Source organism: Diabrotica undecimpunctata, chromosome 4, assembly GCF_040954645.1.
Source record: "Diabrotica undecimpunctata isolate CICGRU chromosome 4, icDiaUnde3, whole genome shotgun sequence".
NCBI lineage: Eukaryota > Metazoa > Arthropoda > Insecta > Coleoptera > Chrysomelidae > Diabrotica > Diabrotica undecimpunctata.
The window spans coordinates 85,337,610-85,361,132 of record NC_092806.1 but is presented as its reverse complement, the minus strand read 5'-3'; the positions used below and the strand labels follow the sequence as shown (position 1 = coordinate 85,361,132).

General features: G+C 31.3%; 1 protein-coding gene across 2 annotated transcripts in view; it reads right to left on the bottom strand.

Annotated features, from left to right (window-relative positions):
• LOC140439741 (DDB1- and CUL4-associated factor 10 homolog) overlaps window positions 1-23,523 on the bottom strand; it is a 388,500-nt gene that overhangs the window by 88,646 nt on the left and 276,331 nt on the right. For both annotated transcript variants that reach the window (XM_072529869.1, XM_072529868.1), the window contains exon 6: window positions 19,958-20,210. In XM_072529869.1, coding sequence (XP_072385970.1) covers window positions 19,958-20,210 — 253 coding nt within the window. The remainder of the gene's footprint in view (window positions 1-19,957; window positions 20,211-23,523) is intronic.

Genomic DNA, 23,523 nt, shown 5'->3' with positions numbered 1-23,523 from the left:
TGTTCCGTAAAACAAATTCCAAATCTGTATACATATATATATATATATATATATATATATATATATATATATATATATATATATATATATATATATATATATATATATATATATATATTATTGTGATATTTAAAGTCTTGGTGCGTAAAGCAATAATTAGCTAATTAATTTTTTTATTAATTAAAATTATTTAAATGATATGATTATGACTCTATCACAATTTTTAATTCTTTTATCTCAGGGTTAAATTCGTGCTTCCATATCTATGCTATTACATGTGAAAGGTAAGGTCCAAAGAATACCGGAATAATAAAAAAAACACATATGATCTAACACTATATATTGAAATAAAAATAATGAAATAATTCACACTCAAAAGTTTTCAATAAACAAATCTCATATAATGATTCTCAAAATTTTGTTCTACGTACGTGAACAATCAAAATTAATGGTACAAACAATATTAATTGAAATCTCAAAATCCCAAACTATTCTAACTCTCCTAATCAAAATATTTATATCCTTTCTAAATTAAGTGTAAAAATTGTGTTATCAATAAAAGAAAAAACTGCAGAAAACAAAAATATCTCTCTCTGATGATGAGTGGTCCAAATCCTTGTTCCTTGTAGACTATATTATCTCCTCTCAACCGCTCCCTATGTAATCAGCAATCGTACAACAGATTGTTGCAAGTATATCGTCCTTAATGATCTCCTTCAAAAGCACAAATCATTCAAATTATGATAGCCTTTCTCCTCTCGATAAACTGAATCTCTCGTTGGCCCGAGTGAAAAATGACTCTTGGAATATCTTCTCTTTACGATAAACTGAATCTCTCGATGGCCTGAACAGTGACTCTTGGAATATAAGTAGAAAAATATGACTTACAATATTTTGCTGCTTCAGCTTCTGTCAGATACACTAACTCCACAAAAACTCACTAACATTCAACACTACTGCTTGCTACATCTCGGGAACCGCCAGAGAACAATCACTGTTCGTCTTACAGACTTGGAAAACCAACTGATTATCTTTTCTCTCTCCTCAATCTAGCTAAACTTTCATTCCTACATACCTATCCCACCTTTTTCTATCTCCGCCAATCAAAACTCGTCACAATTCCCCCATTTTTTCATTTCGATAACAAACAAATTTTTACCTATAATTATAAAATTTCCTAAAACTTATTTACAAATAATATTTTTCTATAATTCTTAAAAACTAACAAAAACCTCTTTCTAAAATCTCTTCTATTGTCTTTAATCACTGCATTAATGTATTTGGAAAACCCGGTTCAATTGTCTTTGGATTTCACTTAAAATTATGCGGGTCACTCAAGTATAACAAAGAAATAATTTATGCATAGCTTACATTTTGTTTAGTACAGGTAATCCAAGAATTTAATAACTTTCCTTCTTCGAAATGTTTGTTGGTTATTATCCTACTTATCTGAATTATTTTAATGTTTTTTGAACTTTGAAATATTTTAATCAACCCAATATTTTTCTCGATTTTACATATCATAACAATATATATATATATATATATATATATATATATATATATATATATATATATATATATATATATATATATATATATATTTATATATATATATATATTTATATTTATATATATATATATATATATATATATATATATATATATATATATATATATATATATTATATAAGTAAAATGTAATGGCATGTCTCGCAAAACAGAAAACCAAAAAAGGTATATAGATGGAAGACAACCTTATATACGTATTTCTGACTATTGGTCGTCTTCATTACCGTGCAGCCAAGTTAGAAAAGGAGCATGTTAACTTGGGAAAGGGTCACTACAGGAGCAATGCAACCAATTTGTGGCAATAGTCACCCCTTCCCAAGTTAACATGCTTCTTTTCTAACTTGGCTGCAACGTACAGAAGACGACCAATAGTCAGAAATACGTATATACGGTTGCCTTCCATCTATATTCATTTTTTGGTTTTCTGTTTTGCGAGACATGCCATTACATTTTACTTTTATTATTCACTCGCATTATCCTTTTCCATTTTCTATATATATATATATATATATATATATATATATATATATATATATATATATATATATATATATATATATATATATATATACATCCTACTATCATTTTCGCATCGATACATTATGCTTTTACCATCAATTTAGCATCGTCTTGCAAAGTAGCATCTGTATATCGACGCTACTTTACAAGACCTTAATAACTGTTTTCCCGTACTTGTTACAAGAATTTTAACCATCTCATTGATTAGAGTCTTGATACCGTGTTGGTATTTTAAAATATCCGCTTTCTCTTTTTATCCCTTACTGAGTTATATAAGTTTATTCCAGAAAATGTTTGAGTCTAAAATGATGGTACAGTGAAAATATTATATATATTTAGTTCAGGGTTTTACCGTTTACTCGCTGCCATTATATACATGAAAATGTATATCCCACTTTCATTATCAATCATTTTAGCATCAGAAATTTGGCATCGTTGTTGAATATAATATTACCCACGACGAAATAGTAAATTTAAGAATATATATATATTTTTTTCATCTACAAATCATTCTGGCATCATGTTTGGTTAAAAGTAACGGGTTATGATATATTGCAACTACCTATTGTATCTTCGCTCCAATTCGTCCAGTCGCGACGTACAGCACCTCAAATGATAGGATTTAACCAATAAAATACAATAAGACAGAAAAATCAAATATAGCAGCATGTCAAAAAGGCCTTAATTATATATCTTCGTTTCTATAAGTCCAATCGTGACGTACAGTATCTCAAATTACAGGATTTAACCAATTAAAAACAATGAAATAAAAAAATTAAATACAGCAACATGTCCAAAGGGCCGTAGTCACGTATCTTCGGTCCTATTAGTCCAATCGTGACGTATAGTACCTCTAATGATAGGATTTAACATAAATAATACAATGGGATAGAAAAATCAAATGCAGAACAATGTCAAAAGGGCCTTAGTTGTGTATCTTTAGTTCTATTAGTCCAATCATGACGTGCAGTACCTCAAATGAAAGGATTTGACAAATAAAATACAATGAGGTATAAAAATTTAATGGAGTAGCATGTCAAAATGGCCTTAGTTATGTATCTTCGGTCCTATTAGTCCAATCGTGACGTACGATACCTCAAATGATAGCACTTAACCAATAGAATACAATGACATAGAAATCAAATACAGCATCACGTCAAAAGGGCCTTAGTTACGTATCTTTGTTTTTAGTGGCCCAATCGTGACGTACAGTAACTCAAATGATAGGATTTAACCAATCGAATACAATAAGATAGAAAAATAAAATACATCAGCTTGTCAAAAGGACCTTAGTTATGTATCTGCGGTCCTATTGGTCCAATCATGACGTTTCGTACCTTAAATGATAGAATTTAACTAATATAATACAATGAGATATAAAAATTAAATAGAGTAGCTTGGCAAAAGGGCCTTAGTTATGTATCTTCGATCCTATTAGTCCAATCGTGACGTAAAGTACCTCAAATGGTACCATTTAACTACTAGAATACTACGACGTACAAATCAAATACATCAACACTAAAAGGACTATAGGTATATATCTTTGCTCCTATATATGTTATGTCAAAAGAGGCTTAGTTGCGTAAACGAATTAACGCACAGAAGTGTGTGGCATATTACGTGACAGGATTATTAGCGAATACCATACGATTACGTCATACATCTCTTTGCATACGTCCACTTTTAGTTAACTACTTAGTATGTATTCAGTACTTTGCTTTACGGTTGTTGAGGCATTAACTCTTAAACAGAAGAATGTTAAAAATCTTGAAAGCTTTGAGATGTGGTGCTACCGCCGTATACTAAAAATAAGTTGGGTGGATAAAATTACAAATGAAGAGGTAATATGCAGAATAAATAACGATCCAGAAGTTATACTGAATATAAAAAAGAGAAAACTTGAATAGTTTGGCCACCTGATGAGAGGACAAAAGTACACATTCCTACAAAATATAATGCATGGAAAAATCCAAGGACGCAGAAATCCAGGCCGTAGAAGAATGTCCTGGATGAGAAATTTAAGAGAGTGGTTTGGATGTACCACTAACGAATTATTCAAAACAGCAGTAAATAAAATTAGAATCGCCTTATGATATCCAATCTCCGATAGCAGAGGTACTCAAAGAAGAAGATATGATAAACTCGAAAAATCTCTAACGTTCACTGTTAGACATATGCCTCCCTTTCACTGCACATATTTACTGCTCCTTGACGCTGTGACGAGAATGAGATAGGATTTAACAAATAGAATGACAGAAAACTAAAAAAGACAATGTGTCAAACGTGGAATGCGTCGCAGAACGTGAAATATTAGCGTAAAATTATATGATGCCATAGACGGTTCTTTAATACCCAGCAAACTCGCTTTGTAAAGTTACATAGCACGGATCTGTGCGAGAAAAAGTCGATCATTCGTTTTATAACCCAAAGGGGACCATAAAATATTCAACGTTAAAATTTGACATAATGTAACGGTATGACAAATCTTTTTTCTCCCGCATGTGCTTGCCTGTGTACCTATACAAGGGGAGTCGTGCATAACCTTTAAGTTGATCGTAATACATAACTGCAACAACAAGTATGTTGACGACTTGGGTTAGTATATACAGTGCATTCCGTACGTTTTTTAAACATGGTTAGGAAATTGTTGACTGGAGGCTATTAAAGAAGTTCTTAAAATAATTGCGGGTCACCGCCTTTTCTGTAAATGGAGTGAATATTGTTATCGATTTAATTTTTTTCTTCAGTTGAATAATTCCTGCTGGTATTTGGTCTAAGCTTACTTCTTTTTCTCATTCAAACTGTTTCATAGCTAATTTTACTTCCTCTTTATAGTGCCCTGTTCACCTGTTTTGGTAATTTCGGACTATTTCATCTCTTATAACATAAAACAGTTGTTTCAGATATCTTTATCGCGTTTCCTTTTTTTTGTATGGATGAATATGCTGCCGTTTTCATCTCCTACTATTTCATATGGAGCTACACGATTAACAATTCCAAATCAAGAAAAGACAAATAACACTCCGAATTATATTATACAACTAATAGTCGAAAAATAAAGAGCAAGAGGTAGATAATCAGACAATTAAGATGAGCGCTACATGATGTACGCAATGCCACATTTGAACACTACATTAGTACATTGTCTAAAGAAGATCATTCACTATGGATAGCAACAAAACACTTAAAGAGACCTGATCAATACAACCCACCAATTAAGAAAGATGACGTTAGTTGAGGGAGATCAGACCAGGAAAAAATGTCAACATTTTCAGAATACCAGATAATAATAATCAAGCAATAGAACACTGAAAACTTTTGTTTTTAACTGTACGCCCGTGAATGACTTATTATTTTTTAAATAACACTTAATATTGCACTTTTTTATTGTATTTTTTTCATCTTTCAAGATAATTCTTATAGGAATATATTTATTTATAACATACGGTCTTATGGGAACAAGAGTTGCAGTACAAGATTTTTCTAAATATAGAATGTAAACCATATTTCCAATATATTTGTGAAAAAGAACCAGTTTATAATATTCCGGACGACGTAATAAAACCTTATTTTAGACTATTGGTCGATAAATTGAAATCATTGTTCAAGAAACGAATTATTCATGTGCAGATGTTTTACTATAAAAACATGTAAAACCAAAATCTCGATTAAAAAAATTGCAACCAGTTACTCACGATGAAACTTAACCCCATTATTGATTTTACAAGTAATAAAATGGGTCGACAAAAGACCAGTTTTAATCCTTACAACATTTAAACATAATAGTTATATCTTGGTTTAATCAGATGAAAAGAAAAATTATACACAAGTACTAAAACCACAAACTATTCTCGATTATAACTTGGTGAAAAAGAGTGTTGATTTTAGTGATTAAGTGGCTTCTTACCAAAGCCCAATACGCAAAATTCTGAAGTGGTACCGGAAAGTGGCAGTGGAATTAATATTTAATACCGCATTTAATACCGCAGTAGTCAATGCTTAGTTGCTAAATAATAGAAAACGTAAAAAAAGCGACAACCTATCCTTGAGTTCAGACTGGAGTTCGCGAAGGCATTTGCAAATAAAGAAATGTTGTAACCCTCACGAACAGTTACACCCAAAAATACCATCTCAGGCAAAGCGATGTAGATAATACAAAGAGAAGAAAGTGTACAAGATGTAACAAAATTTTAAGAAGAAGCATGACTAGTAGAAAGGACGATAGAAAAGTTAAAAAAGTTAAAACATACTCTGAAGAATGTGATGGCAAAACTGGAATATGTCTAGTGTGCTTCAATGGAGCACATTAAAAAACAATTTTACTTATACAGGAACTATTATTGAGTAAAAACGTATTATACCTCAAGTGGCCTTATAGTATTGGAAGTCGTAAGTTGATAGTTTTAGTAGAACATTTTAATTGTTAATTACCTCCGTAAAAGTGAGTTATAGTATTTATAAAAAGATGGATGTAAATAATATGCCTTCGACATCTAAAAAAGCTAAATGTGAATATAAACGTAGATTGACCACTGCTGAATTACAATCATTGTTAGAAGCATCTGGCGAGGACGATGTAGATTAAATGAATGGTGGAAGTGACTCTGATTGACTCTGACGAGATATTTGCACAAAGTCGTTCAGAAAAATCGAGGATTGCGTTTTGGAAAGAAACAACACAAACAGAATTTAAGACTTTTCTCGGACTTATGTTCCATATGGGGACAATTAAGATGAACCGTCTGAATTACTACTAAAAAAGTATGGGTAACTTCTATAATAGTGTTGACTTGACTAGATAATTGCTCATAGCCCATATTAAGAAATAAGCGAATAGATAATCCTCACTTGTCAAAGAAACTGAAAAAACGTGAAGTGGTCTAAAAACTAAAAAGTCCCCTATTCAAACTGGTTTTTAATAAAAAATTTAATAATATGTTAAAGTTTTTTTAATATACCCTAAAACTAAAAGCGAAAAGAATCGATTGCAAGTTACAAAATACTTGTAGAGTCATACTGTTTGGACAAGTACAGTTGTTTAAATAATCGCTTTCTGTCATAAACAAATTGAATAAATTGTAAAATATTTTTTGATCTGCTTGATATTTAGCACACTTTAATAACTCATCAATTGCCATAATTGCCTGTCGTTAGGCCAAAAACAAAGTTATTAACATTATTTATAAATTACTACAAACATAATATCATAGAGTTTACGGTTTTTTGGAATTATATCAATTATTTATGTATTTAAATTTGGTATTTCTCTACATAAAAAACTTTTTATGGTCTACAACTATTATTTGAATTATTTTTCTTTACAATGTATACAAAACGTTTTATAAGCAAAACATTATTTTTTTTTGCCTTTTAAGATTGTTTAAAAAAACAAAGCAAAATCAACTGTACGTCTTTACGAATTTTTCGTCAGCTACCCCTCATACTATTTAGAATTTAAATTTCTGTATAAGATTTTTTTAAATTATTTAGCGAGGTTCCGTGAACTACTTTCTTATGGCATGGTCAAAGTCAAATATTATTTTTTTATGTGATTAAGCCACAATTATTGGTCGTTATTGAGATGAAAATTACATTTTTAATTAACTAATATTTAACGTTTTGATTTCCACTATTATTTTACAATAGCTTTGTTTATTGTACTAATTATGTAAACATGTGTATACACATTTTGTACAGAAAAACGTTGTTTGAGAACGATTTCCGGAATGGAAATCAAAATTTCAAACATTATCACAACCACAACCAATAATAAAGGCCTTAATCCCATAAAACCATAATATTTATCTCAAACTATTCATCGATAGCTTCGACTAAACAGGTTGTAAATTAAAATTTATGTAAAATATTCCCATACACGATCTCTGGGCAAAAATATCTAGGTTAAATAAATATAACATCTAAACAAAGAAAAAAACCTGTTGAGACTGCAACTTGTGAGCAGGTAGTTTCAATGTCGTTATTTGAACTTGACCCAAACAACCGATCGATATTTAGGTATCTAAAATATTATTTTAAGGATTAATACCGGCAACATCTACTGGCTCTAAAATGATGCCAAATACAGTGATTTTACCGCTCGATGTTAAAACGTAGATTTGATGTAAAAATTAAATATATAAAAAAAATCGGAATATTAAAAAACCGACAACAGTGCCAAGCCTACAAAGGTGCCCTAAACGAACATACACAATTTATAAATAGAAAATGATAGCAATTCTTGGTGATGCTAAATTACTGCAACGTGAAAAGGGTTCTAAAGGATAGCGGGATGTATATGTATATATATATATATATATATATATATATATATATATATATATATATATATATATATATATATATATATATATATATATATATATATATATATAGGTAATATAATATAGAGTAAACAATAAATTTCACAGAATGTTTAAAGTTTATTATATTTTTTATTTTTTTTTATGGCACTTCCATAAATTTTTATTGTCAAATGCTTTTGCTAGAAACTTTTAGTCTATATATATATATATATATATATATATATATACATATATATATATATATATATATATAATATAACTGTATATGTAACTATATGTAACTCCTGCTACATTGGCCAGACTAGTCGATCTCTTCTAGGGCGTATAACTTCACACAAAAGCGACATCAGACTTTCCAAACGCTCTTGTGCCCTTGCACAACACGCCATTTCCACTAAACATCACTTTGATTTCACAAATACCAAAATACTGGCGAAACAAAACAACCATCAGAAACGCTCCTTTATTGAAATGTGTGAGATCCTCAAGAACTCATCGGCAATAAACAAAAGAACCGACATCGACAATTTGAGCCAGGTTTACCACTCTCTCATCTTAAGAAATAAATGATACCAATTATTCTTCAGTTAAAAGTTGGCGTATTTTCCATTCAAAATAATAACAAAATCATCCCCTATTTCCAAGTTTCATTAAAACATAAATTAAAAATAATATATCAAATATTTCCGCCATACAAATTCCACCCGTCCAACTAATTATGCAATGTCCCCTGTAGAAGTTCATAATTGTCTCAAACCTTGGAATTTGGTGACACATGGCCCTTAAATAAAAAAAAAATTTTTCGGTATCGCGTCAAGTTGTTTGCTAGATTGCAATAAATCAGAACTTTGTTGGTCTTCAGCGGAGAACCATCTAAATGAAGCCAAATGTTCGTTTAAAATTTTTTAAATATTCATATCTACGAATATGAACATTATTTTCTGCAAAGTTTGTGTGTTGTTTTTTGTTTTTTCTTTTTTGGTTAAGTTAGTTTTAAATAATGAGTAAAGTGTACAGTAGATATATGATAACATCGATAATATACTACATATTGAGTTGTAAGTTATGAACTATAAACATCTGTATTTCTTATAAACTCTATGTCATTTGTTATATTTTAGAGAACTGATGAAGCTTTAGAAATATAAAGCGAAACGTCTTCGATAAACTTATGAAGTAGTTGACTTCTTTTTTTATTTGCCAACCTGAATGACCGATTAAACCTCTGAATTCACTAGTTGAATACTTTAGAAATATATATATATATATATATTTCTATTTTATTCATTAACACAAATGCTTATGACTGCTAGACTAATATCTTTATCAATATATTACAACGTGTAACGATAAGATCACTTTATCGTTTCTTAGAGATATAAAATAACTTAATTCTGCCTATAAAGTATACAACCAACTATACATGGAATTGTATGTTTGTAAATTGGTCAAACTGCTTACCTGTAATTTCCGCTTAGCTTGGAACTAACGGAACCAACGTCACGTCACAGCGACCAACGTCACGTGGTTCTCGAGTTAGGAAAAATTTTAAGTTTATTTTTAAGGCTAAATTCAAGAGGCCAATTTAAGTTAAAGAAGGCGTGTTTGTTTTGATGAGTATTTGAAGTTTTGGAAAAGAAGGTTTTAGTTTAAATACTGGAATATTGTTGCGTTGGGTGAGTTTCATTTTAATTAAAAAATAATTTTTTTAAACCATTGTTAGTTTCATATTAATACCATTTATTTTTACCCTAATTATATCAGTTTAATCACGTTCAGAATTCTTTCTATTAGAAATTCTCCTAAGTACATTTTCTCATATCAATATCCAATCAATTCCGTAATGTAAGGAGATCCTTTATTACTATTTGCATATAATATATTCATCAAGATAAGTTAAACTTTATTTCTTCCTTGAAATATTCATAGTAAAATATTCTTTTTATAAATACATAGTTTTCGGTTAATTTTCCAAGGTCACAAAAAATGTACGAAACCTTTCACTAATTATCATCATTCGATCTAGTTTTTCTTGTCCTAACCACCTTGTTTTTTATCAAATCAGAATAAAGCTAATGAGAGCTTTCTTTGATTTCATTTTTAGTCGCTGGAGGAAGAAGAAAGAATATAACAGCCAATAGATATTATTTTGGATTTGGGTACTGGATGGAGTTTGGTTTATTTTGAGGTTTTGGTTTTTTCCCCTGGATTTTGAAGTTACTGTTTAGTTTTTGGTGCTAGGAGAGTGCGGCTTCTAGCTTTCACCCGGACGAGTCCCAGCGGCGTTAAGGCTTCCGGAAGAAGAACCTTCTCGGCTTGCGAGTAGTCAGGTTTTTTAATTGTTCTCGTACTATTTTAAAAATAATTTACCTAAATTTTGATTAAACTTTTTAATGAGCTGAACGAACCAACCTTAATAATAACTACAGTCAATTTTCATGATTTATATTTGCATATCATTACGTATATAATATTCAATTTTTCTTAATATCATTTGTTTATTTCTGTATTAAATATTTTAAATATAATATTTTAAATATATATATATGCATTAGTTATAACAGGGTAGGGGTGTATTGCAATATAATTTTTGTAAGGTCATTTGTGCACAAAGGTCCACTTGGTATTTTTACAGCCCTACTGGTAACATCATTGGTTCATCTTGGATCTGTTCCGTTCCGAACAGACCAATTTAAGTACATTTACAGTTTATCTGATTTGAATCAAATCAGAAATTGTCAAACTGATACATTGGGTTAAATATAGAGAAAGGTTTTCTAGTACATTAGGGAATGTAAAATATATTGTACATAAATTTAAATTAGTTTATATATAACATTGTTAAGGGGATTTTCATGTAGGGTATTTAAGTTAAATTGTACATTACGTTGTTTACAGGGTTTCTACTTTATTATTATTAAATTGGGTTGTAAGTAATAATCTGTTTTATTAAATCACCTTACCAGCAGCAATAAAGTCACTAGGTGAAGTGTTTATTAGACGAAGAGTCCAGTAAAAATCTTCCCTGGCGCCCTAATCATTCTTCTTTCGTACATTCCTGTTGTCAGTACTTACTCTTAGTTCGTTTTATTTATTCTTATATCTTCTTAGTTAATATCCATATTTACTATTCTTTACTGTTTTCTTAGTTCATGCAAATAGGCCTAACCCTACCTTGAGTATCAACTGGCCAGTCTCAAGCATACCCAGCTAGCTGAACTGCATTCAGTTTCAACTTCTACTTTTAACTTAGTTTGAAACTTATCTTCACTACTACTCTACTGATCTTTATCACATCAGGGACCTTGTCCCAAGTGATCTGTATACATTTTGTTACAAACGTACCAAATCTTATTTTTTTGGTTTTCGATGCAGTTGGTGCACTCATTTATTATCATATTTTTTTCAGCGTTTAATTATAGGATTTAGCTTTTCGGGATATTTTTGTATAATACAAATACTAATGATCACGCAAGTTTTGAAGCTGTGCATATGATATCCATAGTGTGCTTAAAAAAATGTATCTTAACAAAATGAATCACGAATAAGGCTGCAACGAAAACAATGTTATCTAGGGTTTATTTTTAATGGCTTATTTTATTGGTTTATTTTTAATTTTATTTTTTTAATAATACTAATGTAATTACTCAAACAGTAGAAAAGAACAAAGGTTTAAAGATAATGAAAAGAGAACTCACACAAAGTAAAAAAGAAATATACAAGCTAGAAGATAAAGACGGAAAGGCAACAACAAATAAACAAAACATTCTGAAAATAACTAGAGAGTTTTATAAAGACCTCTATACCAGCCAAAGACCACAAGAAAATTTACCGACACGAGTAAAGACTCTCATAAATCAGGGATCGGAAATACTTTTACCCATTACTGTGTCAGAAGTAAGATCAGCTTTAAAGGAAATGAAGAACCATCGATCGCCTGGTGACGATGGACTCGTTATTGAGGCAATAAAAGCAGGAGGAGAAATTCTATTAAAATCAGTAAGCGAACTGTTTAATAAATGCTTACATGCGGGTACGATTCCTAAAGACTGGAACAATGCAGTGATAGTCTTGTTACACAAAAAAGGTGATATTACTAAATTAGAAAATTATAGACCCATCAGCCTCTTGACACATATGTATAAATTCTTTATGAAAATCTTAACAAAGAGACTAACACCTAAACTTGATTTCTATCAGCCCAAAGAACAGGCAGGCTTTAGGAGAGGATATGGCACAAATGACCATTTGCACACCATAAAGATCTGCACTCGATGCAAAAATGCATCGAGTACAACATACCACTGGTTCTTGCATTTGTCGATTACGAGAAGGCTTTTGATACTGTAGAGTTTGAAACCGTACTGGAAGCCCTAAATCAAAGCCGAATAGATTACAGGTACACGTCACTAATCAAAAACATCTACGAGAACGCTGCATCAAGTATACGACTACACGAAGACACAGAAAAATTCAGCTTAGGTCGAGGAGTAAGACAAGGAGACAATATTTCACCAAAATTGTTCACGGCAGCTCTAGAGTCAATATTTAAGAACACCCAATGGCAAGATATGGGCATCAATATAGATGGAGAAAGATTAAATCATTTGAGGTTTGCAGATGATGTCGTATTAATCGCAGATAACTTACAGGATACAGTTTCTATGCTACATTCGCTTAAAAGTCTGTCTGAAAGAGCAGGATTAAAGATAAACTTTGAGAAAACTAAACTTATGACAAATCTCGTAATGAGTGGAAATATAACTATCGACAATAATACCATACAACAAACAGACACTTACAAATATCTGGGACACGAGATCAAAATAAACAGAGACAATCAAACAAATGAAATACAGAGGCGAATAGGCCTGACATGGGCAGCATTTGGCAAACTAAGCCATATTCTAAAAAGTTCAATTCCCATGTGTCTCAAGCGAAAAGTTTATAACCAATGTGTTTTGCCTGTACAAACTTATGGAGCAGAGACTTTAACACTCACGCAGAAATCTGCGAATAAACTAAGAGTTACACAACGAGCCATGGAACGTGCAATGCTGAATGTGAGCCTCCGAGACCACATAACAAACCGACAAATCAGGCAAAGATCAGGAGTTCAAGACGTCATCGAAAGAACCACGAGACTTAAGTGGAACTGGGCAGGACACTTAGCCAGAACACAAGATGGACGATGGACAAGACGAATTATGGAATGGAGGCCCAGAAATTATAAAAGAAGCCGAGGACGACCACCGACTAGATGGACCGACGACATAAAAAGAGTAGCGGGAAACTGGCTACAAGCGGCCCAGTGTAGAGAACACTGGAAAGAACTGAGGGAGGCCTATGTCCAGCAGTGGACGGGATTGGCTGATTGATGATTTTTAATGGCACAGACTTCTACAAACAATAGATTTATTTTTTTTTCTACAACGAATAAAATGCTGTTTGCAAAATTTTTACATCATAAACACTGAACAAGTTATACGAGGGAAAACTTAAAAAATTTGAAATTGATAAAATGATTGCTACGCTTATTAGTTTTATTATAAGTCTATTATCCTTAGTGGCACACCTTTCATGCTTATAGATTACACTCATCTATATAAAAAGGAACTTCAGTAAACATTTCAGGACGATCCGCTGAATGCTGAAAAAGTTATGTAGGGAAATATAACTTATTCTTTAAAATACACGCAGTAAATTCCGCGTTTTGTTCATTCAAATTAACAATTCTTCATCTTACAAACTGTTAATTAATTTTTCACATTTTCCAATAACACATTCGATCCTAAATTTTGACAAAATATGAAAAAAGTCATTTTTGTGATTATTTTTTAAAATTGTTGAATTAGATGTTTTCGTAATGTAATAGTTTGTAACGTCTTCAAATAGAGCCTATAAACATTGTGTTTTAATTTGGTTTATTTCAGTTTATATCTTCCGATCGTGCATAAGCCCCAAAATTTGTAAAAATATTGAAAATTTCACATTTTTTCGAGTTTTTTTTAAATATCTTTAATACACGTTTTTTAACGTAATAGTTAAATATTTTTATTTTTTAACATAAGAGCACTGCATTTTGTTGCATAATCTGAATAAATGAACAATTTCCGATCACGCAATGACTCCAATGCTGTAGAAAAACAGTATCTGAAAAAAGATAGTTAGGTCTATGGCATGATGGGTAATAAGAGGCATGGTACTTTTCGACTTCTATATTAAAATTATAGTATAAATAATAAAATTATTTTTATAAAAAAACAGAGTTCTGAATAAATAGTAAATGTTAGTTGAGTTTGTCCATTTGTACTGTTTTCTGTTTTGTAATCGAAAGTATTTTGAAGACGAATTTGCTGGTGAAGTTAGGCATGGATGATCTGGACAGTAGAGTGGTTCTTATAAATCAGTCTGGAGTTTCAGTTCTACAAACTTTTCCCGAGGCTTCCGTGAGTTTTTCACAACGTTCAATAGCCCGCGTGGAAACTGGGAATTGCTTGAAAATAATGTTCTAGTTAGGGATTGAGTCACTGTCGATGCGATTGGATCTCGTTGTCACTGATTTCTGTCAATAAGTGAGGAGAAGATAATTCACATTGCATCCGGTTAATGATTTCATAGTATTTTTGTTAATTGAAATTGATTTTTGGTAGCGTGAATGTTCTTACTTTTTTCCTTCTTGCATATGTCTGTCTTACCTTCAGGTCAATTCTTCCAGGCCGAGCTCTCTTATGTGTTTCTTGTCATCTTGAGTCATGACTAATAGCACGTGTTCCGGGTGGGCAAAAAACCATTCCGTTTGATCACAGGGTCAATAACATCAAGCAAATATTTTGACAAATACCTGGTAGATTGTATTGCTTGTTAAAAAAGTTTAGGGCCGTCTGTAAAGTATTTACTTGTTTTAACACTAAATGACATTGACATGTATAATTTCAATATAAATAAAACTAGTTCTTTACTATAAGGCCAATTCCATTAACAAACTTGAAGTGTTTGAAATGTGGTGCCTGCGTCGAATGCTTAGAATATCATGGACGGACAGGGTCAGAAATGAGGAAGTACTCAGAAGAGCGGACTTACAGGATAGGGAACCTTTTAGTTATGTAAAAAGTAAGAAGACTGCATACTTGGGACACATATTACGAGAAGAAAGATATACTTTTCAGCAACTGATACTCGAAGGGAAGATAGAGGGTAGGAGAGGTCTGGGACATAAAAAAATGTCATGGCTACGCAATATTCGACAATGGTCAGGAATCCACAGCTATGAAATGCTTCGCAATGCTGCTAAAAACAGAATTATTTAATCCTGACTATTTAACATCTCACCTGACAAGACGATGTACGGTGGGGACGCCTACGCAGAAATGCACGGCACCTTAAGAAGAAGAAGGAGTTCTTTAAGTTCAGATGAGGGGTTTTCTTCACTTATGTACAATCTGAGAGTTCTATTTGTCAATCACCTCGAATTTGATACGTGCCCAGGATACCGTAGAGCTAAATCTCCTTTACAGGTTCCTGATTTTATTGCATTTGAAATATCAAGTAGGTATTGCTGATCTTTGCTAAGTCCGTTTCTGTCTATCTGCGGGATCTGACAATAAATTCTCTGGAAGTTAACCACCGGCAGTTTTCGCAACAAACAAACTTTTCGCCTATTATTGGCCCTCTGGAAGTACTATGCCCCGTTGTATTGCCATCAGGTGCTGAAACATGTAGCGGAATGGCAACTCGTTGAAATGGAGGAGGTTTCCTTAAGTAAAGTTTAACTCCGCGAATCTTTCCATTTTTCCAACCTGTATTCACAGCTTGATCAGATCAGATCCTATGATAATTAGATTTTCAAGACAAATACTATGCTCTGACAAGAAATTATAGACCTGACAATATCTTTAGAACTACCAGAATTTGGAGTAACGTGGCCAACGTAGAGAGAGCCGGGTTCTTAAATCAGCGAATAAGGCTCTTCCTAAATTATTCTACGAAACGCTCTATCACCAACGTGTCGTCCTTTCTTCCATTTAAATAGAGACCTAACACTGGAAGTGTGTCTGTTTCATTATAGAATTCAGTCTTAATATTTGGCTTTTCCTTCTGATTTTGTTCTTATCTATAACATGAGCAATGAGCATGAACAATGCCAAGGTCATGCAAAACACTAATGTGACTGCCTCAGTGGCGCGATCGGAAACACCATAACGGCTGCTTACTATCGCAGCAGATTTCAACGGAACTCTTATCTGCCAAATAGGTTTAGCTTTTTTGTTCGAACTGTTTATTTATAATCTGGGTCTGGGTCCGTACTAGGAAGACAACGGCCTCCATCTTAAACGAAACTTAAGACACAGACACTTAACTTAATTTCAAAACAGATGAGCGTAAGCATAAAGGTTTTGAAACATCTTCTACATATAAATGACTGTCACGTAACTTCCTTTCCAATGCTTTGTTACGCCTGTTTGTTTCACTAATGTCTACCATGCCAATTTTTCCTATTCCGTATTTTCGAATTGAGTAAACAAATTTTATCTCAATTGGGAGTATTTTATTTAATTTTTTACCTTCAATAATAGTTACTTCGGACCGGCACAAATCTGTTTTCTTTTTAACAAATAACCAGAGGCAACGTTAGAATCTTTATTAATTACATACTTAAAATTAAACCAATTAAACAATAACATACTTAAAATTAAACCATGGATTGGCACAATAAAGGAGAAAAAATTAGTTTGGTTCGGACATATAACACGGATAGATAGTAACAGGCGAGTGAAAAAGTGTGGAAAGCTGAACCAATACGGAAAAACAGAAGACCAATAAAAGAGTGCAACAGCGAGATAGTAGAGATATTACAAAATAAGGGTAAATGTTGGCAAAAAGCAACACAAATGGCGAATAACAGAAAAGAATGGAGAAAATGCATCAAAAGCTAGACGCATCTCCCTCGACACCTAACAGGTGGAAGGGGAATTTTTCCTTTTAAACGAGTGGCATAATAAACGTTTAAACGACATAATTCTCTAATATCCGTAAAATTGAACGACGCGCCACGATTTACAAGGAAATGACCAATTGTTTTTGATGTAAAACATCTAATGAAGCAATTTAAACCGGCTGATATCGTGGCGATGCTTCGCTATGCGAGTGTTGTTGTTCTTTGGTACCCACTGCCTGTGTTTTATTTAATTAACAGTTATAACAGTGACAGTAAAATATGACTCAAGTAATTGCTCACGAAATTGCTGACAATATTGCTGATCGATGCAATGGATCGCGCAGAAGTAAAAAAAAGTGTTTCTTTGCGTTTGCGTTTCATTGCGTTTCTTAGGAAACGCAATCTAACGACAGATCGCGCATGCACATACTACGTGGACTAGCTAACGCAATCCCATGCGTGTTTCTTCATAAAATATTGTTTCTCAAATAAAATAGAATAAAATTAAATAAAAAAAAATAAAATATTGAAATAGAATCGAGTGTAATTGAATTAAATTATAAACCATCGCTCCGTACGTAGACGATAAGACAGCTATGCTTCCTCTCCTCGGTCACTAATGGAGTACCAAGGTTTAATCAAAGAGCCCTTTTCAACACGTATCATTAACGAGGTCATGAAAAATAATTACTAACCACTTATTGTTTTTCTGTTGTTTAGTTAACATTAAATAATGTAACACCCACATTGTCCTACAAATTACGTGGTACGTTATCCTGGTCCTACGTTCAAAAGTTGTCAATACCACATTATTGGTTGTTATTGTGATGAAATCGCATTGTTGATTAACTAATATTTGACGTTTCGATTTCCACTCCAGAAATCGTTCTCAAAAAAAGGGTTCTTTGTACAAATTATGTAAAATGTGTATAACCAAAGATTTTGTTATTGGTTATGTCATTTCAAAGTTGACATGCCTGACCTAGATCTTGTTGGCCAATAGCCCTTAGTGGCTACAACACATTTGAAGGTGGTGTTATTACCCTAGGAATATCAAATTCTGACTGAGTTTTTTTCTGAGTTTTTGTGTGCTTCATGTTATGTTATGTTTGTGCAAAAAATTATATCTTAGTTGTGGTTGTGTAACATAAGTTGATGCCTATTATTGCGTCATTCCTAATTGCAGGCAGTGCATCACGATATTTGTGTCGATTATGCTTTTTAGAAATTACAAAAGTTTCACCAGAAAGCTAAATATTTTTATTAAATTTCTTTATTTCTTCCCTCTTTTTTCGAAAAGTAGGGTTTTCACATAAAAAATTACACAATAACACTCCATTAGTGTTTTTGTAGCTCAAAAATCAATTGAAATTATTTCTCAAGAGACATGTGTTCGACTGAAAATAACTTCGCATGATTTTGGTCGGCACCAAAACCTAATAAACAGTAGCAACGCTGTGCTCATATGTACTTGTACCACTGTGACTCAGCTCTAATAGCAAAATGCATAAGCTAAATTAATTTTTAATTTTATGAACTTCAAATATGTATTTATTTGGAGGATCAGGATAACGTACCATGCAATTTATAAAACATAGGGGTTACATTATATAAATATTAACTAACGAACAAAAAAAAATCAGCTGGTTAGTAATTATTATTTTTATGACCTCGTTAATGATACCTGATACATGTTAAAAATGTGGAACTATTTGATAAAACCTTGCAATTTGTAGGACCAATTTTTTTTTTTTCGGATAATTTAGATAATTATCTTGAGAATTAACAAAAAACGCAGTTATTAATAAATTTTTGAGAATCATAAAATTAACATATTATATTGCTTCTACCCCTGTTAGCTACCAAAATCGAGAATTTTCGTACAGAAAAATGTTTGGCGTCTCATCGAAACGAAGCTATTCACGAAAATTAAGGTTGATATTAATAATTATTTTTACTTCACGTATTTTTACTACAACTTTTGAACGTAGGACCAGGATAACCTACCACACAATTTTAGAACAATGTGAGTGTTAAATTATATAAATATTAACTAACCAACAGAAAAAAAATCAGGTGGTTGGTAATTATTTTCCATGATTTCGTTAATGAAACATGGTGGGAAGGAAGGACTCTTTGATAAAACCTTGTTATTATATAATAAAAATTATCTAGAGAATTTACAAAAAAACCCAACAATACATTTTAGAAAATCGTCAAATCAGGGTATTCCATCCCTGCTGCCCCTGTTAGCTACCATAAACGGAAATTGTTGTAAGGACAAAAATTGGGCGTCTTGTCAAAATTAAACTTCTTAAAGACAAATTAGCTTGCTAGTAATAAATTTTACTAAATAATTGTTTGTAAAGGTAATAATTGTTAGTAAAAAATGGTGAAAATGGTCCTAAAATCCCAGACTAGTATTAAAATAAAAATATACTAATTTTTTTCTTAAAAGAAACTGAATATTCTGTTGTTGATTCTGATTATAATTATTTTAATAAACCATCCTTTCATGCAGATTCCCTATACAAAATAGTTTCGATGTTACATCTACGAAGCACCCCACATCTCTTTTATGTATTTTTAAAAGATTACTACATACCTATGAGGCCAGTGTTAAGAACTCCCATTGTTGGTACCTGTAGGATATCAATATGACCTTGAGATACTTGACTAAAATCTCTATGGTGATTGTTGTACTCTTCTAGTGATATATAACCCATCCAAAGATCAGTTGGTCGTGTGTGATTCTCTTCTTCCATGTGTAATATTGAGTTATCATTTTCATTAATACACTTAAAAGCATTTTCGTATTCTATTTTATCTCTATCCTGAATGTCATGAATAGTAGTCCACTGTAATTACAACAATAATTATATATAATTATATATATATATATATATATATATATATATATATATATATATATATATATATATAAATACGTTCGAATTATCGGGTAAAGTGGTCTGTAATGAAATCTTTCTTTTTTCTGAGATACTCAATATTTCGCCATTTATTTAATAGCTTCCTCAGGAGTAAACTAAAATAATTTAAACATTACAAGAAATGGCGTACTAATACATTTTAAAACACTCACAGAATTTAAAAGATTTCGCAAATAAAAACTGACATTGAAGTATTTGAAATATTGAATGTCAAGATTAAATTGTTAAGCACGTTCGTTACAGCTATACGATAAAAAATTAAAATTATTTCAAATGTAAAAATAAAAATAACAATAAAAGAAACGTTAGAAGAATATTTCTTTGATGAATTATTAAGGTTAGTTGTTATTAAGATGAATGTTGGCTATTTTGAATATTTATAAATTATAAATATTCATATATTATATCATATTCAAAAATGTTCCTAATATTAGTATAGTTAAATATAATACTATGAACAGCAAACAACTATTTTCAAAAATCAAAGACCCAGTACCAACCTTATATAAAAGTAATGTCGTTTATGAAATACCGTGTTTAGGATGTCATAATAGCTACATTCTAAACGCATCACACAACATAAAAGTAATTGCCGCTTGGGAAAAAATACTTGCGCAGTGGTTGAGCACTATGAAAACACTGGTCATATGCTAGATTATAACAAAGCTCACATTTTGGCACAGACTGATAACTACAAAAGTAGATTATTTCTTGAGATGTATTACATTAATAAAAATAAAAACACTTTAAATTATAAAACGGACACTGGACAGTTAAGTAACATATATTGTACAGCTTGTCAAATTTAAGGTGATACTTGACAAATTTGTCCACTTGCGTAGAAAATTAAGTGAGAACGCATTCGGAGGAAAAGAGATACATAATCCGCTCGGTCTCTTCGCCTCGTTGGTACACTCCATACTACAAGTTTACAGAGAGTGACCTTATTTATTAATGGAACTTCTATGATATGTCTATATTGTATGTTATTTTGACGTTTCAATTTTTCCTTCGGAAATTTTTCTCAAAATGCAAAATACTTTGTTTTTGTTACTTGGTAAAAAAATTCTTCTAATAATTATATTTTATTTGACTCATTAATATTGACCATTCAGTCATGTTGAAGCGGCAGTTTTTTCGAACACTTCTATAAATGTCTCGTCTCGTAATATTGGCAGAGATGAAAGCTTTACATTTGCGTTACAGTAAACTGTATAAGCATAAAAGAACAGTAGTTATTCTTATACCTGGAACATAATATATACCGACGAAACATTTATAACTTAATTTTTATACTAGAGTTGTCGTAATATTTTATATTATAGTCATATACTTTTATTCTTCGGATATTCGGCATTTTAGCATTTTAGTAAGGCATAAATATTTTAATCTGTTGTTTATTTCTGAGTGACCTGCATTATTCATAATTTGATCTATTTCATAAGTTTTATTTCTGGGTTTGTGAATTTTATTAGATTATATAATTCTACTTTTATCATTTCGTCTGAAAAGGAAATGTTCTTTTGTCTTAACCTTTACTTCATTTCGTCTTTTCTACACCCCATAGTGGGACATTTTTGCATTTGGACATTGTGGTATGATGCATTGTCTATAACCAATACACTACGGGCTGGTATATTAGGAATAAGTTTTTCATGAATCCATTTTTTATAATTATTATAGTTAATTTCGCTATGATAATCTCCAGACTTCGTACCAGATTTAAATGTCAAACATGCGTTTTTTCTGAACCCCATTTGACCGCCGGCGTGAACAATAATCAGCCTTTGCCCTTTGGTCACTGGCTTGTGCAAACCTTCGGTGGTATTGTCTCCCCAGTATCTGTCATGGGTATGAGGGGAATGAATATAAGTTTCATTCACGTAAATTATGGGCCGATTTTCTTCCCTATATTGTTTAATATTTCTGAGAAACTTCCTCCGGAGTACTTGTATATCGGGTTTTTCCATTAGGATTTTTCTGTTATTCTTCGCTTTCTTCCATCGAAATCCCATATCTCTCATGTACAGGTTCATGCGAACCTGTATAAATATTGTCTTCATTAATTTTTTTTGTTATATGTCGCAATGTAGGAACTCGTTTTTCCGTGACATAATAATTTAGTATTATACGCCGAAGTAAGCCTTTGGCAAAATCGCCCAAGTGGCAGATCTCATTCTTTTGTTAGGCGTCGAAAATGATGTAGAGGCACCTTCTTCTATATTTTTCATTTCACGAGAGATCCGTTTTATAGTGGCTATACTTACTTCCGTTGCTAAGGAAGCACGCTCTTGAACTTTTTTAAAATTTTCAACATGCGGATTTTGCATCGCTTCTCTCTGTATAAAAATAATTACATTTGCTATTACCTCCCTCGTTTGTCCAGACAAGACTTTGGCTTCTAATTTTGAATGAAAATCCATATTTATAATTTAAAATACTTAACAATAATTATTTAAAAAGTCAAATCTATTGTAATACGATATTTCTTCAACACACAGTAACTTTAAACATAAGTAAAATAAAAAAAACTTTGTCGTAGACTATGAAATATCATTCTTCTAACGTTTCTTTTATTTTTATTTTTATTTTTACATTTGAAATAATTTTAATTTTTTATCGTATAGCTGTAACGAACGTGCTTAAGACAATTTAATCTTGACATTCAATATTTCAAATACTTCAATGTCAGTTTTTATTTACGAAATCTTTTAAATTCTGTGAGTATTTTAAAATGTATTTGTACGCCATTTCTTGTAATGTTTAAATTGTTTTAGTTTACTCCTGAGGAAGCTATTAAATAAATGGCGAAATATTGAGTATCTCAGAAAGATTTTCATTACAGACCACTTTACCCGATAATTTGAACGTATTTATAAATTATTTTTTGGTCGAAATAATCACTTCTAATATATATATATATATATATATATATATATATATATATATATATATATATATATATATATATATATATATATATATATATCGAAAAAAGGAGTACGACCGTTAATCCAATATAAATAAGGATCACTCGAAGAGTGGTGGGTTTTTCAGTCAAAAGTTGGAGAAAAAAGACAAGTTGTCTATTTTGAGCGAAAAACCCACCACTCTTCGATATATATATATATATATATATATATATATATATATATATATATATATATATATATATATATATATATATATATATTGTGATGATGTTTTATTTGTGAATGAT